The sequence below is a fragment of the Aspergillus heteromorphus genome, assembly GCF_003184545.1.
Source record: "Aspergillus heteromorphus CBS 117.55 chromosome Unknown BO70scaffold_7, whole genome shotgun sequence".
Taxonomy (NCBI): domain Eukaryota; kingdom Fungi; phylum Ascomycota; class Eurotiomycetes; order Eurotiales; family Aspergillaceae; genus Aspergillus; species Aspergillus heteromorphus.
In genome coordinates, this window is record NW_020290412.1 from 804,675 (window position 1) to 825,283 (window position 20,609).

The window sequence follows — 20,609 nt, forward strand, 5'->3', positions numbered from 1 at the left end:
CATTTGCAGCTCTAAACGGCCCCGCCTCCCATTTCACCCTCGAACGCGTAATGAAAACTTTCCAAGCTCTCGCATCAAGTCAAACAGCAACATTTGATACCCACACCGGTCTCATGTTCCTATAAATTGACCAGATATTGTGTTCCTTCATACCTGAATTGTAATAATATGGTCGACAATAAGGCTGTAGTAGGAGGTTCCGTCTTGTGTATTGGCATCTGGCAATACCAGAAACACACTACTACCTACTACCTACTGCCTAGGTAGAGTAGGTAGGTACACCGCGTCTGCTCCTATTTCAGTCAAATTTTGAAGGACGCGCTCAGAGCCAGATCAGTTTCTCATTCTTAAAGATGTGGGGTATTTACCGTAGTCCGGATTGAAATTTGTGTGGGTACAGGGGGATATCGCAGTAGGCTCATTGTGACGGCCTTATAGGATAGCCTCCATACAAAGAGTGAGATATAACTGTATCGTCGGCTTCAATGGCAGAGGAGTATCTTCCAAGGCATATAGGCTAGCTTTAGCAAAGTTTTCTGTGGTACTCGGATTGTAGTACTTTTGAATCAAAGTGTTGGAGCTGTCTCGAACAAATATGCAACCAGGAAGATATAAATAGATGCAGGGGTGATAAGATGAAGGCGAAAACTGCAATTGCAATAAAAAAGCATGGTCTACATAGCCCATGCCCATACTTCATGTTTATGCGATTATGAAGGAAGCGTAAAACTACCTGGCTATCCTATCACTACGCCAGGTCCAGATCAGTACGTGCTCTTAGGCCATAAAAAGGATATTGGGGGCTATTTGAGAACATAAATAGAAATTAGACTCTTAAATCAGTCCCCTATTGTAGCAACGATATTTGTCCGAGGTTTAGTCCCTGTACCGTGCATGTTATATTTGCCATTGATACCAGGAGTAGGGTGGGGATATATATATGTGAAGTATCTAATAGATGTATTATTCGCAGAACTTGAAAGCATATGTGATGAAAATAAGAAAAGGGGATATATTACAAACTCAAGTTAATGAAATGATAGTGTAGAAACATCACGTTGGGAGACGCAATCGAAAAGCACTTTCGTGCTGTGCCATCGGAAGACTTATGTTCCAGACATGTAGACCTAATCATCACCTTCTTTGCTGACTGGCGACACATTATTGAAAGTCTCGATATGTATGACATACCATGTACCTTGGACAAGATTTAAATACCGATAGATTGCAAGGCTGGTTTGCAATTTCTTGAGGCATTTGGACTCAGCCCCGCGGATGGCGGCGCTTTGACGAGAATTTGGCCCCAACGCGAATCCTGGGGTGCCAGTGCCCATGGAATAATTTTGAAGCATCTGGAGTCTCAAAGTGATTGGAGAATCATCACCGGTTTCATGGAATTCTGTTGTGTAGAGATAGGTGGTCATGATAATTGATTGTTCTTTTTTGCCTCGCCATGATAGTCTCTTTTGAATCTGGGCTGCCGACTTGATAGTGGCAATATACCCTGGCGCTGGAAGTGAGAGACTACAAGTGATAGAAGTTCTCCTTCGCTTCAATGCTGACGGTGCATACTCCAGAATAACCGTTGCGCTCGGAGCTTGGGCTCAAACTTATCCACAGACGCAAATCTTAATCCCTTTGTCTGAAACTTTTAATTCCCAGTATAATACAGTTATGCGCTTAGATATCTGAGCCTGCAGATAGCATTCGCAGGAAACATGTCCCTCTCGAGACCCTAACATTAAAAGCCAACAGTCCTGGTTGGAGGCGTTGGAATACATCTCTATCACCGCTCGGTCTGACCCAGTCAGGAACAACTATTCTGGAAGAATTAGGGGTACAATAGTTCCTGAAATATAGACTTTGTCTAGCCTGTAGTATTCTCATTGTCTGTGGGGTACTGCTGTCGTACAGTGCTGCTATGGAAAGGTTGCGAAAAGAACCTGAAGGCCCACAGTAGAGTAGGAGGTGGGGCCCCAGGCCCGACAAAAGATTATTTGTTTATGCTATTAACTCGGGTCAGGATAGAAAATAGAATAGATGGATAGTCACTACCATCTGTTTAGCAAAGCTTCTTGGAAGACGATATGAGTGGGTTTGCCTACCAATGTCAGCTGAGCCCTGATATGGATGCCCCCCGGCGTGCAGAAACCCGCGGATGGGGAAACATGGTGGGGGTGGGTCGGCAAGAGTCAGTGCAATTCAGTGGAGCCAGACAAGTCATGTCCCACGCTTAAGCGGTCGAAAGTGTTCCGTAGTACATCTTTTTCTTCTACTTTCCTCGTATCGCAACCGGTCGAAAGCGCTCCGTAGGTAGTCTGTATCTTTTTTTTCTGTTCTCTTTTCAATGGCCTCCATTTCCCATCTTTCCATTTCCCTAAACTATCAAAAGTTGGCTTTTGTGTCATTTCCCCAATATTCTGCAATACGACTTTCTTCCATGAATCACAATGGGTTCATTTGGAAATAAAGTCATGTTACCCAAACCCCCAGGATATGTCCTCGCCAGTATCCTATGCTCATGCGGGGGCTTGTTATTTGGGTGAGAATTCTGTTGTGTGTAAGAGATATTCCGTGCGACTCTGACAGTGGTTTACAGCATGGATACGGGCATTATTGGACCCGTTACGGTCATGGACAGCTTTACCTCACGATTCGGCAGCGAGTCCTCAGCAGTACATGGATTGATAGTGTCATCAATCCTAATTCCGGCCGCAATCTCGTCATTCTTTGCAGGGTATCTGGCAGACAAACTCGGTAGACCCACGGGTATTAGTATAGGTGCTCTAATTTTTGGGCTCGGGGCAGCTCTGGAGGCCGCAGCCGTCCACATCGCGATGTTCGTTGTAGGACGTTGTGTTGAGGGTATAGGTGAAGGTCTATACCTCGGCACCTTGGTGGTGTATGTGAAACCCCCCCCAAACACTCATGACAACGTTCCTTAATTCTAATACTACGGTAGTTACATCTGCGAAATTTCCCCGCCAGGCGTTAGAGGAGCCCTGACAACAGGACCTCAGTTACTCATCACTCTAGGACTGGTCATCGGCTTCTTTACATGCTATGGCACCACCCGGCTACAGTCATCATTCTCCTGGCGCACACCTTTCATCATTCTGGCCTGTTTGGCAGTCGCCTTCTCAGTGGCCTCATATCTTTGGCTGACACCTTCACCAAGGTGGTTGACACTTCATGGCCGAAAATCGGAAGCCACTGCCGCCTGGGATCGTCTCGGTGTTAGCCAGGCGGAACGTGAAAAGGTTGAGATTGAGCAGGACCAATGTTCTAACATCCAGGAAGCTGCAACAGTTTCTGGGGAGTGCCCATCGGCTTCACAGCATCAGAACCGATCATTGAAACACAAGCTTTTGGATCTGTTTTCAAAAGATGCACGAGCACAGACTACGCTAGCCGTTTTTCTCATGGGGATGCAGCAGCTCAGTGGAATTGACGGAGTGCTTTATGTGAGATTTTCTGGCCCTGTTTCTTGCCGTTGTAGCTAGTGTGCTAAGACGTCTCACAGTATGCTCCTTTACTCTTTGAGCAAGCCGGGCTTGCTTCCTCAGACGCAAGTTTCTTTGCATCTGGCATCTCGGCAATCGTGATCTTCGTTGCAACTATCCCTGCGCTCATATGGGCTGACAAATGGGGCCGTCGACATAGTGTTATCTATGGCGGCATCGGGCTTAGCATCACGATGTTTCTGATGGGAGCGCTTTATGCAGGAAAGGCAGTGCATTCATCGACTGGGGCAGGTCGATGGGTGGTTATAGTCTGCATCTATATCTTTGCTGTGATATATTCCTCCAGCTGGGGCGTCGGAATTAAAATATATGCAGCAGAGATACAACCCCAGCGTACTCGGGCAGCGGCAACCAGTCTAGCACATGGTAGCAATTGGACCACCAACTTCCTCGTCGCACTAACAACACCGGTCCTGTTGTCAAAGAGTAGTTTCGGTGCTTATTTCCTCTTTGGTGGTTGTTGTTTGGTCACGGCACTCATTTGCGCAATCTTTATGCCAGAGACAAAGGAACGGTCACTGGATGAGATCGAGGCCGCATTCAGGTCTAGGCCATTGGGCCCGCAAGCTTTCCTGAAAGCTTTACGGCCAATCGCTAGATCAAAGGCATAGAAGAGAGCTCATGACCTATGAAGCAAAAGATCGAACCCCGAGGAGAGTGAAACTTTCTAGAAGGCAGGCAGACCGCGGAGGGAGGAAGGAGCACGTGATCGACAATCACTCTCTACAAAAAGTCATGGAGCAAGCAGAGACAATAGATATAAGGTCGCTAGGGTAGAGCAGAATGACACAAAAGCAACATGTCATGTTTCATGCACATGCAACAGACCACAGGTGCACGTGCGGAGTAGGACTTCTTCCAGTTAGCGACGATTGGTAAGCCCACGACAGCCTAACCGCTTTAGGATAGCTTCAATTACCTAACCAGTCTTTTCGCCGAATTGGAAATTAGTCCGGATCTTTCCCCTCGCCGATAGAGAAGAAATTGTGCCCGTCGATCCAGGATGCCGTGACCTCTCCCCCGCATCTTTCCATTCAACGCCCGGTAGTTTATAGCTCCTCCTAGGTGAAAATCATATTCGAACAGTAATGCCGCCTCGCAGGAGAGCGCCGGTCTCTGCGGCCAACCTGCGATCTGCGCAACCTTCAGAGGCAAGGCTTGAAGTGCTCCGCATCCTCATGTCTAGCGGATCGCCATGCTAACGTCTTGTGACAATTCAGGCTGCAGCATCTTCCAGAGCGGGGGCCACGGATTCCTCTTCAAAACGAAGGCGTCCCTCTCAAACCACACAGCCTTCGAAACCCGAACAGCATCCACCAAGAGCCGAGGAACAACAGCAGGATTCGTCGGAGGAGCATTCGCATTCTACCTACCGCCACCGCGATCCATTCGATGCGCTTCTTCAGCCGTTCTACTACAACAAATCTCTCACTGACCCGATCAACACCGCCAAAGACAAATGGAATCTGCTGCCGGCATTCCTCAAGGTCAAAGGATTGGTGAAACAGCACATCGACTCATACAATTACCTTGTCGAGGTCCAGTTAAAGAAGATTGTCGAATCCAGCTCCACAATTCGCAGTGACGTCGATCATAACTTCTACATAAAGTTTACGAACATCTACCTTGGTTTCCCGCGACGTGCGGATGAGCCGCAAGATGTCCGGGCCGACTTTTCGGAATCAACAGTATCCCCTCAAGAGTGCCGTCTTCGTGATACGACGTACGCCGCCCCTATACAGGTCGACTTTGAGTATGTTCGTGGTCGTCAAAGGGTCATGAGAAAGGGCATTGCCATTGGAAGAATGCCGGTTATGCTTCGGAGTTCAAAATGTGTGCTGGCAGACAAGACACCGGCAGAAATGACAGTGTTGAATGAGTGTCCATTGGATCCTGGCGGTTACTTTGTTGTGAACGGAACGGAGAAGGTTATCCTTGTCCAGGAGCAATTGAGTAAGAACAGAATTATCGTGGAGACAGACCCGAAGAAAGAGATAGTGCAAGCGTCTGTCACAAGGTGAGAATCCCCTACCTGAAACTGGTTCCGATGGGGCGGTATGCTAATTTTCAATCACAGTTCTTCCAATGAGCGAAAGTCGAAAAGTTATATTGTGCTTAAGAAGGATAAACTTTACGTGAAGCACAACGTGCTAAGTGAAGATATTCCTATCGTCATTCTTTTGAAGGCGATGGGTATCCACACCGACAAGGAGATGCTTCTACTGGTTGCAGGTGTTGACAAAGTTTACCAGGAAGACTTTGCAATTAACTTCGAGGAAGCGATCAAGTTGGGTATCTACACGCAACAGCAAGCTCTAGACTGGATTGGAGCACGGATCAAGATCAATCGCAAACAGTCGACATATCGCCGAAATCATGTGCAGGAAGCCGTGGAGGCCATAGCCTCTGTCATAATCTCTCATATCGAAGTGAAGAACATGAACTTCCGCCCCAAAGCCATTTATGTTGCACACATGGCTCGTCGTGTGCTCATGGCCAAGAATGATTCCACGCTAGTTGATGATCGTGATTACCTAGGAAACAAGCGCTTGGAATTGGCTGGTCAGCTTTTGGCTTTGCTTTTCGAGGATCTTTTCAAGAAGTTTTGCTTTGATATCAAGATGAACATTGACAAAGTCCTGAACAAGCGCAACCGAGCTGAGGCTTTCGATGCCTACAGTGTCATCACAATGCATAGCAACCACATTACCCAGGGTATGAACCGTGCTATATCTACAGGAAATTGGAGCTTGAAGCGTTTCCGCATGGAGCGTGCTGGTGTGACACACGTGCTCAGTCGCCTGAGTTACATTGCGGCTCTTGGTATGATGACGCGTATTAGCAGTCAGTTTGAAAAGACGAGGAAGGTCAGTGGTCCCAGAGCATTGCAGCCATCACAGTTTGGCATGCTCTGTCCGGCAGATACTCCAGAAGGTGAAGCATGTGGTTTGGTCAAGAACCTGGCACTCATGACCCATATCACAACAAACGATGAAGAAGGCCCCATACGAAACTTGATCTTCATGCTAGGTGCCGAAGACATCCAGACAGTCGGTGGAAAGGAGCTCTATGGCCCGGGCTGTTACACGATTTCGATAAACGGAACACCGACAGCGCTCACTCGTCGCCCGAAGCACTTCCTTGATGCCTTCCGAAGACTGCGTCGGATGGGTCGCATCTCCGAATTTGTCAGTATCTACATCAATCATCACCAGCGAGCTGTCCACATCGCGACCGACGATGGGCGAATCTGCAGACCGCTTATCGTTGTCGAGAACGGCAAGTCGCGCGTCAAGAAGCACCACCTTGAAAAGCTACGAGATGGATCGATGGAATTTGATGATTTCCTTGCCCAGGGACTGGTAGAATACCTGGACGTGAACGAAGAAAATGACTCGTTGATTGCGATTTACGAGAAGGATATCACAGAGACTACGACTCACTACGAGATCGAGCCCTTCACTGTCCTGGGTGCAGTTGCTGGTCTCATTCCTTACCCGCACCACAACCAATCGCCCCGTAACACCTACCAATGTGCCATGGGTAAACAAGCCATCGGAGCAATTGCATCAAATCAATTTCTCCGCATCGATTCAATCCTTTATCTCATGGTGTACCCGCAGAAGCCCATGGTTAAGTCTCGCACGATTGAACTCGTCAAGTATGATCAGCTACCTGCTGGACAGAACGCAATTGTTGCAGTCATGAGTTATTCCGGATACGATATTGAGGATGCCCTGGTTTTAAACAAAGGATCAGTTGACCGTGGTTTTGGGCGGTGCCAGGTATTCCGGAAATATGTTACCAACTTGAAGAGCTACTCCAACGGCACTAAGGACCGGCTAAGTGGACCGCAGTATGAGAACGATGCCCCAATTCGAAAGCACGCCCTCCTAGAGAGCGATGGTCTAGCTGCAGTCGGCGAGCAGGTCAATGCAGGCGAAGTCTACATCAACAAGTCCACCCCTGATCAGTCAATCTCCTCTGGTATTACCGGCTCGGACGCCGGCCGACCTATCTCATATATGCCTACGCCCATGACTTACAAGCTCCCTGATCCGGCGTACATAGATAAGGTCATGGTTTCTGTGACTGAAAATGAGAACCAGCTTGTCAAGGTCCTCACTCGCCAAACCCGTCGTCCCGAGGTGGGTGATAAGTTCTCCTCCCGTCACGGACAGAAGGGTGTCGTCGGTATCATCGCCGACCAGGCGGACATGCCCTTCACCGACCAAGGTATCAACCCAGACATTATCATGAACCCTCACGGTTTCCCCTCTCGAATGACAGTCGGAAAGATGCTGGAACTTGTGGCCGGCAAAGCTGGTGTGATGGCCGGTCATCACGGCTATGGCACCTGCTTCGGCGGCAGTCCTGTCCAGGAGATGTCTCAGATTCTCATAAACAATGGCTTCAGCTATGGTGGCAAGGACTACCTCACCTCCGGAATCACTGGCGAGGCTCTGCCCTTTTATGTCTTCACTGGTCCCATTTACTACCAGAAACTGAAGCACATGGTTCAGGATAAGATGCATTCCCGTGCCCGAGGTCCCCGGGCTATTCTCACCCGCCAGCCGACAGAAGGTCGTTCCCGTGACGGTGGTCTTCGTCTAGGTGAGATGGAGCGTGATTGTCTGATCGCCTATGGTACCAGTCAGCTCCTGCTGGAGCGACTGATGATCTCCTCCGACCGGCACGAGATCGACGTCTGCGAGCAGTGTGGCTTCATGGGCTACCTGAATTGGTGCCAACGCTGCAAGTCGTCCCGGAGCGTGGTCAAAATGGCGATCCCATACGCGGCCAAGCTTCTCATCCAGGAACTGATGAGTATGAATGTGACGGCGCGTTTGAAGCTAGATGACGAGTTCCCTGAAATGAAGGGAAGATGATCCTTGGACGGAATACCTTTCCGCAAGAAATATATGAAGTGGAAATAGAAAAAAAGTTCATATAAGGCTGGATGAAAAAAAGCTTGGGATGCGAAAACGGGCGTTGAGTGTGATTTTCCCCTTTCCCCCCCCCCCCCCCCCTTTGTACATATCGGTTGCATCCATGCATAGCGCTCGGCGATTCGGTCGACTTCTGCTATTTGATGATATGGAGTGAGATTTCTGTAGACGAGTTGATATCGTAGAAAACACCATTACAGTTACAGCCCATCGCTTCCTTCTTACATTAGGATTCATATCAGCATCACGCCCATGGACCAGACCATACAGACATCAACTCAAGAATCTCTATACCACTATCTAACACTAGTACTATCTATATAACTACCTATGATCTAGGAACTCTCACCACCCACACCTACCAAACTCCTCACAATCCCCCAATATCTCTCCGAATCCACCCTCATATGACAGACATGCTTCGACCCGTGAAACTTTTCCCTCCTCACTTCCCCAGCTCCCAACTTCTCCGCCTCCTCCGCATGCTCCTCCACATCCGTCCACTCGACCAAATCATCCTCCTTGGAGTACACATAACACCGTCTCACTCGCCCTGCCGTGAGCCCTCCGAACAAGGCCGGATCATTCAGCGCCTCCCTCCCCACACTAACCGCATCCCGAACCCCACACGCCCAGAACCCCAGAAACATCACCACCAGCCCCATCCCCAAGACCACCTGCCCCAGGGTTCGCAGAACCACATTCGACGGCAGCATGTAGCTGAATGCGCGGAATCCGCCCGCGATGGTAGGCTTTCCGGGCGCGCTGTCGATGAGGATCGATGAGACGGGGAGTGGTTGGCCCGTTGCGTTACGGTAGGCTGCTAGGAGGTTCGTGGTGCTGAAGACGCCGCCGTTGGAGAAGAGGTGGATGTGCACTGCTGCGGGGGATTGTTGGGCGGTACTACTACTACTACTACTAGAGGAGGAGGAGGAGGCGGAGCGGAGCACAGATACGGCTGGCGAGAGCCGTGTTTGTTGTTCGGTGGCTGGGTTCGGCGGTAGGAGGAATGAGGAGGAGGTGTTGAGGAGGATGAGGATCCGGGCGTGTGGGAGGAGGGTTTGGTATTGGGTTATGTATTTGGTGTAGGCTCGAGGTGGGGCGTTCATCCAAAAGGCGAGGATGACGGTTTGAGGTTGGTTGGGGAATTCTGGTGTGGTGGCTGTGGGGGGATGGAGTGCCTCTTGGATGTGGATTGTGGGGGTGAGTTGAGTGGGCGAGGGGGATACCATTGTGGGCAGAAAGAGGTTTGGTCAAGGAGTTGGGAGGGGGCGCGTTGGAAGTGAAAGGTGTAGAAAGATGGTCAGGGAAGCTGAAGTGGTGGAAGGAGGCTGAATTTATAGTACAGCTAGATTTCAGCGGAGATGACTAGAAAGCCTCAGAGGGGTACACAGGCGACGGATCATTTCACCCAAGAAAGGTCAACCCAGGAAGGGGCAGGTCGGAATGATTGGTCAGTTGTGATTATTGTTGGCTAGTCTTGGTTAGCTGTGGCTATCTACTCGTGGTTTGTTGTGGTTTGTTGCTGGTAAGCAGTTGAGGTTAGTTAAGAGTGTTAGTACCTACCTATCTAGGACTATCAGGTTCTGCTGCCTGGGTATCTAGCATGCATGGGCTTGCAGGGGTCCGTCTGGGTGGGAGAGTTATGGTAGGTCAATAATCTCAAGTGTATCTCAAATTGGAAGTGGACGTTAGCTCCAGAGAGCAAGCAAGGAAGAATGGAGAGCCGCCCGGTAAAAAGTAGGTACGCCCAATCTCGACTGATACGAACATCTGGGAGGCAGAAAGAACTCTCAAGGCTGAGAAAGTGGAGCAAGTCAAGTTTCAGCGCAGCTTTGTTAACGCCAGTCCCCGCTAAGCTCACCTGTCCTACTACGTACGGGGGTTTAGCTGCTTTCTACTCCGCATAACCGAGGAGCCAGGTCCCTGCTGGGAGCCTTCTTTCCATAGCCTACAAGTTCGTAGTGTGAGCCTAGCACTCTGTGGTACTGGTAACAGCTCTTACATTCAGCTTGGTCCCTCGTCAGATTATGTAGGCGTGGCGGAGCCACTAGTATCCTTTTTCTTGCCCCGTAACGTTTGCCCGGACCCTTGGAAGCGAGGCTTTTCGCCCTCAACAACCTGGCCACCCTCATCACGCTGCTTCACGGGCTTGATCGCGTACCCGAAGAATAGCTGGTTTGGTGGCAACCGCAGAGGTTGTGGCCCGTTTGTCTTTCGGGCCGGAGGAGGATGCTGCGGGTTCGTAGCCCCGGGGGTTGGGGTCGATGGCTTCGGGGTGGGTGTTTTGCTTCCTTTCTTAGCATTCAGACGCTGTCCTCCCGTGAGGAAATTGGACGAGACTGCTCTCGCGCCTGCCGCAGCATCTGTCGACTCTGGGGCAATGGCAGCATAGTTGATCGACTGTGCCATGGTTCCGTGCGGGTGGAGGAGCCCTCCAGAGGGCAGCTTTCCACTCACTCCGCTACGAGGTGTGCTGGTCCCGCTTTGGCGTTGGGGTTCTTCGTAGCCCACCGGAGGAGCGAAGTCGACCTCCAAATCTGTCTCAAGAACGGAAACGGCATTTGTTTGGTTGGACGGCTTGGTTTCCAAAACCGCCATTTCGTAGACTTGGTCGTTGTACCCAAATGTAAACACGTCGCCCTTGGTAAGGCAGGAGAAGTTGCGGAAAGCGTTTTCCAGAACGGCTTTCGGGTCACTTATATCAAGGAACGATGTCGATTGGGCTTGCAGTTTGATGAATTGGCCCGGGGGGAGATCGGTTGACTTGACCTGAACAAGATCGCCAGGCTCTAGGAGAAGAGTTTGCATGAGCTATGAAGAGAGCAACGCGTCAGTACATAGCATGGCATTCGGAGTGAATCGGTCGGCGAGGCGCTTACCCAGTAAGGCAGATATATTTTCCCCTCTTCCGCAATGAACTCCAACACTCCGGCGTGCGTCAACCGCTCCCGCGCTCCGTTGTGAAGCTCGAACAGCATCGGATACGTGATATGGAGACGAGTGAGCTTGTCTAAGGCGCTCGGCGGCATAATGACCTTGCCGCCGTGGTTCACATTTTCTCTCTCGGGCCCGGGCATCATGGCGACGGGGTAGCACCGGTAGTATTCGTCAAAACGACGGGTAGCACCATGACGGATGTTCATACCTCCATTCATGGGATCGTTGTCCCAATAGCCAGGACCGAACTGCCATGGTCAGCACATACGAGATAGGTACTATGTGCCGCAGTACGGCGGAAGCCGGGCGGGGAGCTCACCATTATTGACCGGGACTGATAGCTTTGGGGACTCCGAGCTGGGACGGAATAGATTCTCAGAGATCCAGTATTGTCTGAGTGGATGTAGTCAGAGGTGAGGTGCGAGAAGCTCCAAGACCCGGGGAGCTTGTTGGGAGAGCTTTGTCTGGTGAGGTGAAGGTCAGGTACTAAGTACGGGCGGAGGAGCGATCAGTCCGCCTGCAGTGCCGGTGACGCAAATGCCTCCGCAACGATTTTCCGACCCGACCCCAGACAGCCCCGGTTGGATCTGCACAAAGGAGCTTCGCTTCAAGTGTTCCGACAGACGATGCTGCCGACTTGCTAGGCTGACTCTGTTCCACCCATTTACTTTTGCTTCACCTCCATGTCTGCCTCCCAACCACGCCCCAAGAGGGCGGGCGAAGACTTCATCCGCACCCATCAGGAAGATGACGACCCCACCAGCCCTTCCAGCAAAAAGCCTCGATTTGACCTACGAAATCCCTCTGCTCTTGCCCCCGACGCGCTCGAAGACGATGCAGTTCTAGACGCCGACGAAATCGGACGGCGCGGGCAACAAGTGCGCCGCAAAGCCATCAACCTCGACGGTTACGACTCAGACAGCGAGAACGAAGGATTCTCGGCGCGGGCCGATGCCAAATCGAAAGCGGATAAAGCAAAAGATGACGCGGAGGACGATGATATGTTTGCCGAGTTGCAGGAAGACTTTGGGGCCGAGGATGTTGATGCCGATGACGCTCTGCGGAAAAACAAGAAAACCGTGCGATTCCTTCGGGACGACGAGATCGAGGGGCAAGTCGCTTCATCGAAAAGCGGTGGAACGCTACATGCAGATCTTCGACAAGGTGCCGATACCGTTGGCGACGACGAAGAAGAGAGCGAGAGTGACGTCGGGGATGAAGAGCGTGCAAAACTTGACGAGGGACTAGATGAAGAGCTAGGTGCTGGGGCCAAAAAGAAGCATGCGCCCGTCCTAGACGCGTTTAATATGCGTACTGAGCAGGAGGAGGGCAAATTCGATGATCAGGGCAACTACATACGTAAGGCAGTAGATCCGGATGCGGTCTACGATTCCTGGTTGGAAGGCGTTTCGAAGAAGGACATTCGACTCGCCAAGGAGGCTGCAGACAAACGGGAGGAGGAAAGAAAGGAGAAGGACAAGCAGAGTGATAGTGTGCTAACAGCCGACGCTTTGAAGATTCTTATCACCCATCTAGAACGAGGCGAAACGATATTGGAGGCGCTTGCCAGGATTGGAAAGGGGGCCCAGAGGAAGCCAAAGTGGCAGGCAAATCGGAACAAGAATCGGAAAAAGCAACAAGTGGCTGGGACGGAGGATAGCGAGATGACCGATGAGGACCCAAAGGAAGCGGCCAGAAAACAAGCCATCGATGCAATCACCGGCGCCGCCGATATTCTCATGACGAGAGGACAGGCGGAGGTTTATGACACTGAACGCGAGATTCTCACCAGGCAATACCGCCGCGAGACCGGTGAAGCCTGGGTTGACCCTCCTTTAGGGGATTCAGGGCCCGCCGAAGAATCCCCTACAATGTGGGAATTCCGTTGGTCCGATGCTCGGGATGGTGGCATTATCCATGGCCCATATGATAGCAATGCAATGGAGTCGTGGAAGAATGCTGGGTATTTTGGCGAAGGAGTAGAGTTTCGAAGGACAAACACCGATCAGTGGGGTAGCGAAGCCAATTTTGCGTGACAAGGAAAGGGCCAAGTCGATCGTAAAGATGCTCTGTACAGTAACAGCTACGGATACCCTATGCGGGAGAGTTGTATTAATTGAATCATTATCATTCGAGCCTGGCTAGGCTCTCTCTTGGAAGTTAGGTCCCAAATATAGCAGTACCCAGAACAAACGAGTTTTGAACAAGCGCCAGCGTTATCATACATCAAGCAATTGATTTAGTAAACAAAAACCGACCGAGTTGAAGAGGGGATGGAAGATCGGTTCCCTTAAGCATTGTGAGTATAGCATATCCCCTCAAAGCTCTACGGAGGGTCAGATCTATGAGATCTCCATCGCATCCCCGTTGGTAGCAGTGGAAAAGCTGACGGCACCCTGGTCACCGATAAAGCGCTTTTCGAACTCGTTGACGAAGCTAACACTGCGTGAAGAGTCGTAGAATAGCTTGAAGCTGCGCTGGACGTCCTCAACACTGACCTCCTTCGCCTTACGCTTTTGGCTGAGGAGATGAGAGGTAGTGATGATGTTGCTGGCATAACGGAGGTTGGACTCCTGGCCAATCTTTGTGAGAATTGCCAAAGCATCTGCGGAAAGATCAATTTCTTCCTCTTGGGCACGAATCGCCAGAATCTGCCTAATCTCATCAGCAGCATACGGTTGGGTGCTAACAATCACCACACGGTCGAGGAAATCAAGGGGTAGACCGTGCGGGGAGTTGTATGTCGTTCCCCGAATCCGAGCGTGACCACGATTGCTGGCCATGATGACGATGGGTGCAAGTTCCGCCTCCAAAGCACGGTTGATATAGGAGAAGCATTCAATATCAAGCATGTGCACCTCATCAATGAACAATACGCCGGGGATGATTTCGGCTTTTCCTTCCTCCTTCCACTCCGCAACCTTTGTGTTGATTTGATCCCTCACTTCGCTCCTAATTTCGCCTGTGTCGCCAGAGAAGAGGGCCAAAAATCCTTGTGACCGGGAGTTGATGACATCGATTTCGTGAAGACTGACGGTGTGAACTATTTCCTTGCGCACCTGCAACTCGCCTTCAGGGCATTGAACAAACTTCGTGTCCGCACCCATCGCATCATAATCTCGGGACCGCGCGTAAGAGCGCCCCAGCTTGGTTATTTTGCCCGAGGACTTGTCGATGGAAATAATGTCACCCGCCATCACTCGCTCTTTGGTCATTGAGTCGATCATCTTGGTTCCCATGTCGTAAATAGTTTCCATGTCGGTTGTCTTGATGGTGAGCTTCCCTTGTTTGTTTCCCTGGGGAAAAAGTCAATACATCGTTTGTCGAGAACCGGAGCTCGCTCATATAATAACTTACTCCCGTAACACTCCGGTCGATCTGAATTTCCACAACTTCACCCTCAATGATCTCACTCTCTTCCTTGATGCGGACGCCGATCGATTTACGGAAGGCTTGTGTAAGCGCCTCTGTCTTCGACATTTCCATTGAGAAGATTTCGGACGACGCCAGCATTGTAAAAGGGACATCAGACCCGAGGGATTGAGCCATGCCCATCGCAATCGCGGTTTTACCAGTGCTGGGAGGGCCTGCAATCAACACAGCACGGCCAGCGATCTTGCCTTCCTTTACCATCTGCAGAATCACTGCGGCAGCCTTGCGCGCCTTTTCCTGACCCACCAGCCCCTGTGAAGAAGTTCTAGGCTGCAGAGAGTCGGCATCGACACCCAGTCCCCGGATATGGGAGTGGGCAGCGATGAGGTTGAGACCCCGGAGCTCCTTGGTCTCCGCGACGGTAGAAATTGGCTGTCGAAAGTCAGCGGCGAAACAGCAGAAAATCGCAGAGATCATGGTTTCCAACTCACAGCGGCCATCCTGACTAGTATTTAACAGTGTAGACTTGGTCGAATTGAGCAGTCAACAAGTAAGTCAAAGGTGCCAGCCAAACCGGGGTGTTGGCATGCCTTGGGAGACTGACGGATGATCTGAAAGAGCTGCGCAGGCAGAATGAACAGGGCCAGAAGCCGCCTTGGCCACCGCCCGGCAGAATGGCCGAATCTGGTTCTGCCCCCCCTCAGGGCCAGGCCTTGGCGTAGTTGCTGTATCAGGTCGCTTTTTGTCATTGTCGTTTGCTTCGTCTGCATCGTTTTTGTCCTTGTTGTTGTTGTTGTTGTTTTTCAGGAAGGCCTACAGCATTAATGCAACTGATATGCTCTTTCTTTTCATGCGCTGCCTCCCCATTCCCTGTGATTTGGTTGATGTTGCTGTCCCCACCGTCCATTGCACCGTTGATGATCCACACGGGCGACCATTTAATGTAGGTAATTTTCCTCTCTTCCAGTTTATCTATGATTTTTGTCTTTCCCTTCCTTACCTTGTGCTTGTCCCATCCCGGTCGCATCTCCCCTTTTCACTTTTACTTATTTGTGGATTCTCTTTCACGTTATGCAAGGCACCTTGGATGTGGTCTAATGATAAGTTTTGATGGCCAGGTCAACAGAAATTGTGACTTCGTGACATGGATCCCGACGCGGCGACAACGCGTGACCCGCGCCTCGCCAGTCGCTCAGGCAGACCGCTCGCGAACCGACCCCTCTCCCTAGACACGCAACCTCTAGCCTCTCCTACTCGCTTCAAGCCCGACATACTGCAGCAGCCCGGGAGCCTTTCACCGGTTGATACCCAGAATGCTCCCGAGCAATTTTTACGCGGGATCTCCGACTTGGTCCAGGCAGCGGTCAGCTATGCCAGCAGCCAATCGGAAAGAGAGAGGTTGCAGAAAAAGAGGGACACCACGGAAACCCTACTGAAGAAAGCCAAGGCTCACTCCAGCTTCCCATCCACTGCAGCATTCTTCTCCCAGTCCCAGCGAGATGAAGAAGTTGATTTGGTTCGTGTGGATGACGCTCTTAGGCGTCATGCAGCAAACTACAGATCACTGGAGAATGCCTTGAAGACGAAAATCGGATCGATCATGCAGATGGATACACTCAAGTCGGGCGACAAGATGACTCAACTGCAGCAAGATGTACAGGTGGCGAAACAAGGGCTGGCATCCGCCAAAATCGATACCGAAAAGCTGAGGGACTACAACATAACTCTAGAGAACAAGATGCAACAACTTCAGCAAGGGACAGATAATAAGATGAAACAGCTTCATGACAAGATGGCTCCGCTAGAAAGGACGTCAACAAATCATGCAAGCACGCTAAATACACATGCTAAACTCGTGAGAGAAAATTCTGAACGTGTGGCAAATATGCGCTCGGAGCTGGAGACTGTGTCGATATCGCAAAAGGAGAGCGGGTCGGCATCGTTCAAGAGACATCTCGATGAGCTAGAATCTCGAAATTCGGACCTGGAGCACAAGATGGACCTTTTGCAGAAGTCCCAAAGGGAGTTCTCTGAAAGCTTTTATAAAATCAACCAGCTCATGGACACCCAGAAAGCAGAAAACGTACGAGTTCTGGAAGCATTCAACACACGCCTGGACTCAGTCGAGCAAAGAAGCCCCTTGTTTGTCCCTACCGCTGAGGATACCACTCCTGGATCGTCTGTCATGTTGAAGAAACTGGAACCACGGCTACAAAAATTGGAAACCGGGCAATACAAACCCGATCCGATGTTAGGAAGCCGACTTCAAGAATTGAAGGGTCAGTTTGATAAAATGAAAGAGATCCAGGAAATGAAAGACGATCTTCACTGTACTCAGTTGGAAGAGCTCAAAAGCTCAATGGAAACTGGCTCCAATGAGTTGGACACAATCAAGGACACCCTTGAGCGAATCACGCAGGAGATGAGTGTCTTGAGCGAAAAGCAAGGAAGGGAAATTATATCCGGGTCTCACGGACAACAGATTCTGGCACTTTCAAATTGGCTACGTAATACACAGCATTTATTTGAATCTTTGAGAGTCGGCCTCCATTCCCTCGAAGTGCGATATAACAATCTCTCAACGGAAGCCATGGCAAGAAACATGCTTGCGGCCATGCAAGAGATGCATCCTACAGCGCACTTAGCAGATCAGGTGTCTGCGTTAAGAGGCCGCTTTGAAAAGGAGTTTGTCCCATGGAAAGCGACGGCAGAACATCTGCAGCATGCTCAGCGGGATCAAATAGAGCAGATGCAGAAGGATATGGCTTCGCGACAGGAAGAATCGAACCGCTGGAAGAAGGAACATACGAATTTATCGCAATCTCTGGCACCTGTTTTGAAGCGACTTACTGCTCGGAGTCAAGACTGCTGGCTCACTCTAGATGATCTTCGCCCAATGCAAACCGAAGTGAGCTCTTTAGCAACACGTTTAAATGAGCATACAACCAGGATTGACAGTTTCCTGGTGGCGAAGAAAAAAGAAGATGACTCCCTATGCCGAAGCCTTCGTAGCGAGAGAGAAGGTCTGAAACGGAAAATTGAAGCCCTAGCTGATGAGCAAAAAGGACTTGTCAAACTGGCCTCTGATGTTAATAAAGACGATATGCCTTCTCAAGTTAAAGCGCTATCTGTGGAGCTCAAGGGCCTGGCCAAATTGTTTTCTGCTTTCGAGGAGGATAACTTGCATGCTCAAGTCAAAGAGCTAACCAAAGGGCAAGATCATCTGGCCAAACGGATTTCCAGAATCCCAAATGACAACTTAAATGTTCAAGTCAAGGCTCTGTATGAGAAACAAGAAAGCTTTGCTCAGAAACTCGCCGAAGTTCAAGATCTGCCCGGCATGGTTAGATCCTTGGATGAAAAGCAAAAGGCTCTGGCTCAAAGTTCGCCCGCTGCACAAATGATCAGTATGCGTGATGGGATCAAAGCGTTAACCAGCGAGCAAGCGAATATGTCGAAGAGATTAATAGATGCCCAAGCTATCTACCAAAACGGCCTGAAGGCATTGAAGTCTTGCCCGGATGAGCTTAGGTCGATGCTTGATCGTCTCTGTCAGGTGGAGGACACGTACCGGGACCTGCGCGAGAAGCTTAGTCTGATTGAGGGGCCCCTGTCAAGCTATACGACCTTGAGTGAAAGGTTCGATAACCTGGTACAAACCTTGGAGTTTAGCGAGATTGCGCCTCAAGCGGAGGCACCTCCTACACTAAGGGAGACTACCAAACCGTTGAAGCTCAAGGAAACCCCGCAAGATGCAGAGGTCGCAAGGATATCAAGTATAGCCGAATCAAGCCCAGTGCGTGCTCTACAACAAAGGAAGAAAAAGCGACCACGTCCTTCAAATTTGTCCGACGAAGACCGCTCTAGCCTTTCCCGTCCCGAATCTCCCCGCTCCACCATTACAGCTTCCCCATATGGGAGAGACACCACACCAAACACGGACAGAAAGAAGGTCAAAAAGAAAAAGAAACGGAGATTGACAGAAGAACCAATAACTATTACCGACTAGGCAGTACAAAACCTGGGCTGCTAAAAAATGGTATACACGGGAAAACCTGTTTTTTTGAAGGCATTGGTGCTACGAGGTTACGAATGTTATGAATCCATCGTCAGCCAAAATTTTGGTTTCCGCTGGATGTCCTATTGATACTATCATTATCTGACTTCGCCCCTTCTTTTCGTGGTTTCAGATGGCGCGGTCTTGACCACGTTCTTGTTGAATACTTCCGGGACAGGTTTGCACATACGCAATTAATGTATATGAGTTTGTCTTGATAGGTATCTTTTCAAATCGTAGAATTAAGGGGCATCTTTCAGGAACTGGACGACAGCTGAGCAGAACAGTGTCAGTACAACGGTATGCTAACCAGTGGCTGTGGAAATGAATATTACTCACATTGTCTGAAGGCCTCGGGATTCTCCGAGATGAGCCAATGCCCAGCCTCTACATCGGCTATTTGGGCGTTTGGGAAGAACTTCTTGATCGCGGGCACGGTGTCGTCGCTCACGTATCTGCTCTTCGTTCCGCGAACAAACAACGTTGGGCCATCATACACGACAGAGCCCGGTTCCCGGTACGGGAAATCGGCCATGGCCCCGAGAGAGCCCCCGATCACTGAGAGCGGCACGCGGAATTTCATGGTTTGGTCCTCCGGGGAGCGGACCAAATTGGTAAGAAGAAACTGGCGGATGGGAAGGGACTAAATTGAGCAACAAGTTAGCCAGAACGGGCCACCCATCAAGTGGAGGATATTCCCACACCAACTAGGAAGGGAACGGAATCTTTCATCCGCATTCGACACATACCTCCTCGTAGTCTTTCAGGATCTCGTCGGCCTCGGACTGCTTGGATACATTCGCCGCTTCAACGTGTTGCATGCCAAGAACGTATGTGCCAAAATCGCTCTTCAAAGGAGCATTGATGGGGGCATTGTCGACGGGGATGAGAGCTGAAACCAGTTTGGGCGAATCGAGGGCGACGGTCATAGCGGCCTTGGCTCCCCTTTACCGATACATGGCGCATGTCAGTAGACTATTCTCTCTCTTCCTGCACATGTGCAAGTGAAAGATGGCAGTGAAAACTTACATGGAATGGCCAATCAAGACACACTTGTCCAGCTTTAACTGCTGTAGAAACTTGACCACGTCTTCTGCCATGACGGTGTAATTGTGTTCCTCGGAATGGAAAGACTGGCCATGGTTTCTGAGGTCCTGGAAGAAGTAGAAACCGTCAATGATTGCACTCTTCCTGATTCTCGGTGGATTTCCGGTGGATTTCATTAACACACCAGTGCAAAGATCTCACGTTTCAGATCACGTGCCAGAGCTCTGAAGGATGGTCAGCTTTGGTTTCTCACTCGAGGGACATTCCATTATCTCTCTGGGGATGAAATTCGAGTATACGCACTTGCTAATACTTCGATTGTTCTGCTTGGAGCCAAACAGGCCGTGCAGGAAGACGATGGGACTCCGGCTTGCTTCCGCCTTCTCCGGTCCAAAGACCTGGTAGGACAGTTCTGTTCGGAGCTCTCTAGTTGTAGAGAATAGGCGGGCGCGTGCTGCGCGCGGGATGATGGTTCGAACCGGGAGCATGGTGCTATGCGTTGCTATCTAGAGCTTTGGATGGTGGTGACTATCTTGAGTTTGCCTTCTTGAAGCATCGCCGATCACCGGCGTGGTGATATGACTAAGCAGTGATTGTTGCCGTTGTCCCGTCGGCTTAATGGGATACTACAAAGTACTGTGTATCTGGAACAATGATATCCGTGATGACATCCTGGCTTGACAGGAATATATATCGCACGCTATAGAGACTCCCGCTCTG

The 20,609-nt window shown here is 50.3% G+C and overlaps 7 protein-coding genes across 7 annotated transcripts; 3 read left to right on the top strand and 4 right to left on the bottom strand.

Moving 5' to 3' along the window:
• The first annotated feature begins 2,379 nt into the window (after window positions 1–2,379).
• Window positions 2,380–8,545, top strand: BO70DRAFT_386160 (DNA-directed RNA polymerase III core subunit RET1). The gene is made up of 7 exons (XM_025545802.1): window positions 2,380–2,542; window positions 2,600–2,902; window positions 2,963–3,464; window positions 3,524–3,986; window positions 4,611–4,687; window positions 4,745–5,541; window positions 5,602–8,545. Exons 1-7 carry the CDS (start codon window positions 2,451–2,453, stop codon window positions 8,411–8,413), a joined length of 5,046 nt encoding a protein of 1,681 aa, XP_025401109.1. The 5' UTR covers window positions 2,380–2,450; the 3' UTR covers window positions 8,414–8,545.
• Window positions 8,546–8,751: 206 nt separating this feature from the next.
• Window positions 8,752–9,705, bottom strand: BO70DRAFT_369922 (uncharacterized protein; the record flags this gene model as incomplete). The annotated part of the gene is made up of 3 exons (XM_025544712.1): window positions 8,752–8,769; window positions 8,836–9,353; window positions 9,393–9,705. The coding sequence occupies 3 exons, from the start codon at window positions 9,703–9,705 to the stop codon at window positions 8,752–8,754; spliced, it is 849 nt and encodes a 282-aa protein (XP_025401110.1).
• A 579-nt stretch (window positions 9,706–10,284) lies between these two features.
• Window positions 10,285–11,891, bottom strand: BO70DRAFT_360596 (polyubiquitin-binding protein UFD1). Its single transcript, XM_025542818.1, has 4 exons — window positions 11,733–11,891; window positions 11,356–11,661; window positions 10,479–11,287; window positions 10,285–10,424 (listed from the first exon to the last, which is right to left on the bottom strand). The coding sequence occupies exons 1-3, from the start codon at window positions 11,733–11,735 to the stop codon at window positions 10,502–10,504; spliced, it is 1,095 nt and encodes a 364-aa protein (XP_025401111.1). The 5' UTR covers window positions 11,736–11,891; the 3' UTR covers window positions 10,285–10,424; window positions 10,479–10,501.
• Window positions 11,892–11,962: 71 nt separating this feature from the next.
• BO70DRAFT_360598 (GYF domain-containing protein) lies at window positions 11,963–13,602 on the top strand. The gene has a single exon (XM_025542819.1). The coding sequence runs from the start codon at window positions 12,097–12,099 to the stop codon at window positions 13,447–13,449; it is 1,353 nt and encodes a 450-aa protein (XP_025401112.1). The 5' UTR covers window positions 11,963–12,096; the 3' UTR covers window positions 13,450–13,602.
• On the bottom strand, window positions 13,523–15,372 carry rvb2 (RuvB family ATP-dependent DNA helicase reptin). Its single transcript, XM_025542820.1, has 3 exons — window positions 15,277–15,372; window positions 14,771–15,217; window positions 13,523–14,709 (listed from the first exon to the last, which is right to left on the bottom strand). Exons 1-3 carry the CDS (start codon window positions 15,283–15,285, stop codon window positions 13,756–13,758), a joined length of 1,410 nt encoding a protein of 469 aa, XP_025401113.1. The 5' UTR covers window positions 15,286–15,372; the 3' UTR covers window positions 13,523–13,755.
• A 283-nt stretch (window positions 15,373–15,655) lies between these two features.
• On the top strand, window positions 15,656–18,969 carry BO70DRAFT_212601 (uncharacterized protein). Its single transcript, XM_025538660.1, has 2 exons — window positions 15,656–15,728; window positions 15,904–18,969. Exon 2 carries the CDS (start codon window positions 15,930–15,932, stop codon window positions 18,792–18,794), a length of 2,865 nt encoding a protein of 954 aa, XP_025401114.1. The 5' UTR covers window positions 15,656–15,728; window positions 15,904–15,929; the 3' UTR covers window positions 18,795–18,969.
• Window positions 18,771–20,401, bottom strand: BO70DRAFT_360602 (putative alpha/beta hydrolase). The gene is made up of 6 exons (XM_025542821.1): window positions 20,193–20,401; window positions 20,074–20,113; window positions 19,872–19,996; window positions 19,592–19,787; window positions 19,182–19,485; window positions 18,771–19,116 (listed from the first exon to the last, which is right to left on the bottom strand). The coding sequence occupies exons 1-6, from the start codon at window positions 20,375–20,377 to the stop codon at window positions 19,085–19,087; spliced, it is 882 nt and encodes a 293-aa protein (XP_025401115.1). The 5' UTR covers window positions 20,378–20,401; the 3' UTR covers window positions 18,771–19,084.
• Window positions 20,402–20,609: the final 208 nt, after the last annotated feature.

Excerpts from the sequence above, each read along its gene's own strand:
- BO70DRAFT_386160 (XM_025545802.1), top strand. The coding sequence starts at position 2,451 with ATGGGTTCATTTGGAAATAAAGTCATGTTACCCAAACCCCCAGGATAT. Across the intron at positions 2,903-2,962 it reads TACCTCGGCACCTTGGTGGT|TTACATCTGCGAAATTTCCC; the intron begins GTATGTGAAACC and ends ATACTACGGTAG. Across the intron at positions 3,465-3,523 it reads GAATTGACGGAGTGCTTTAT|TATGCTCCTTTACTCTTTGA; the intron begins GTGAGATTTTCT and ends GACGTCTCACAG.
- rvb2 (XM_025542820.1), bottom strand. Across the intron at positions 14,710-14,770 it reads TCGACCGGAGTGTTACGGGA|GGAAACAAACAAGGGAAGCT; the intron begins GTAAGTTATTAT and ends CTTTTTCCCCAG.
- BO70DRAFT_360598 (XM_025542819.1), top strand. The coding sequence starts at position 12,097 with ATGTCTGCCTCCCAACCACGCCCCAAGAGGGCGGGCGAAGACTTCATC.
- BO70DRAFT_360602 (XM_025542821.1), bottom strand. The coding sequence starts at position 20,377 with ATGCTCCCGGTTCGAACCATCATCCCGCGCGCAGCACGCGCCCGCCTA. Across the intron at positions 19,997-20,073 it reads AACGTGAGATCTTTGCACTG|GACCTCAGAAACCATGGCCA; the intron begins GTGTGTTAATGA and ends TACTTCTTCCAG. Across the intron at positions 19,486-19,591 it reads TCCTGAAAGACTACGAGGAG|TCCCTTCCCATCCGCCAGTT; the intron begins GTATGTGTCGAA and ends TGCTCAATTTAG.
- BO70DRAFT_212601 (XM_025538660.1), top strand. The coding sequence starts at position 15,930 with ATGGATCCCGACGCGGCGACAACGCGTGACCCGCGCCTCGCCAGTCGC.
- BO70DRAFT_360596 (XM_025542818.1), bottom strand. Across the intron at positions 11,288-11,355 it reads AAATATATCTGCCTTACTGG|CTCATGCAAACTCTTCTCCT; the intron begins GTAAGCGCCTCG and ends CTCTCTTCATAG.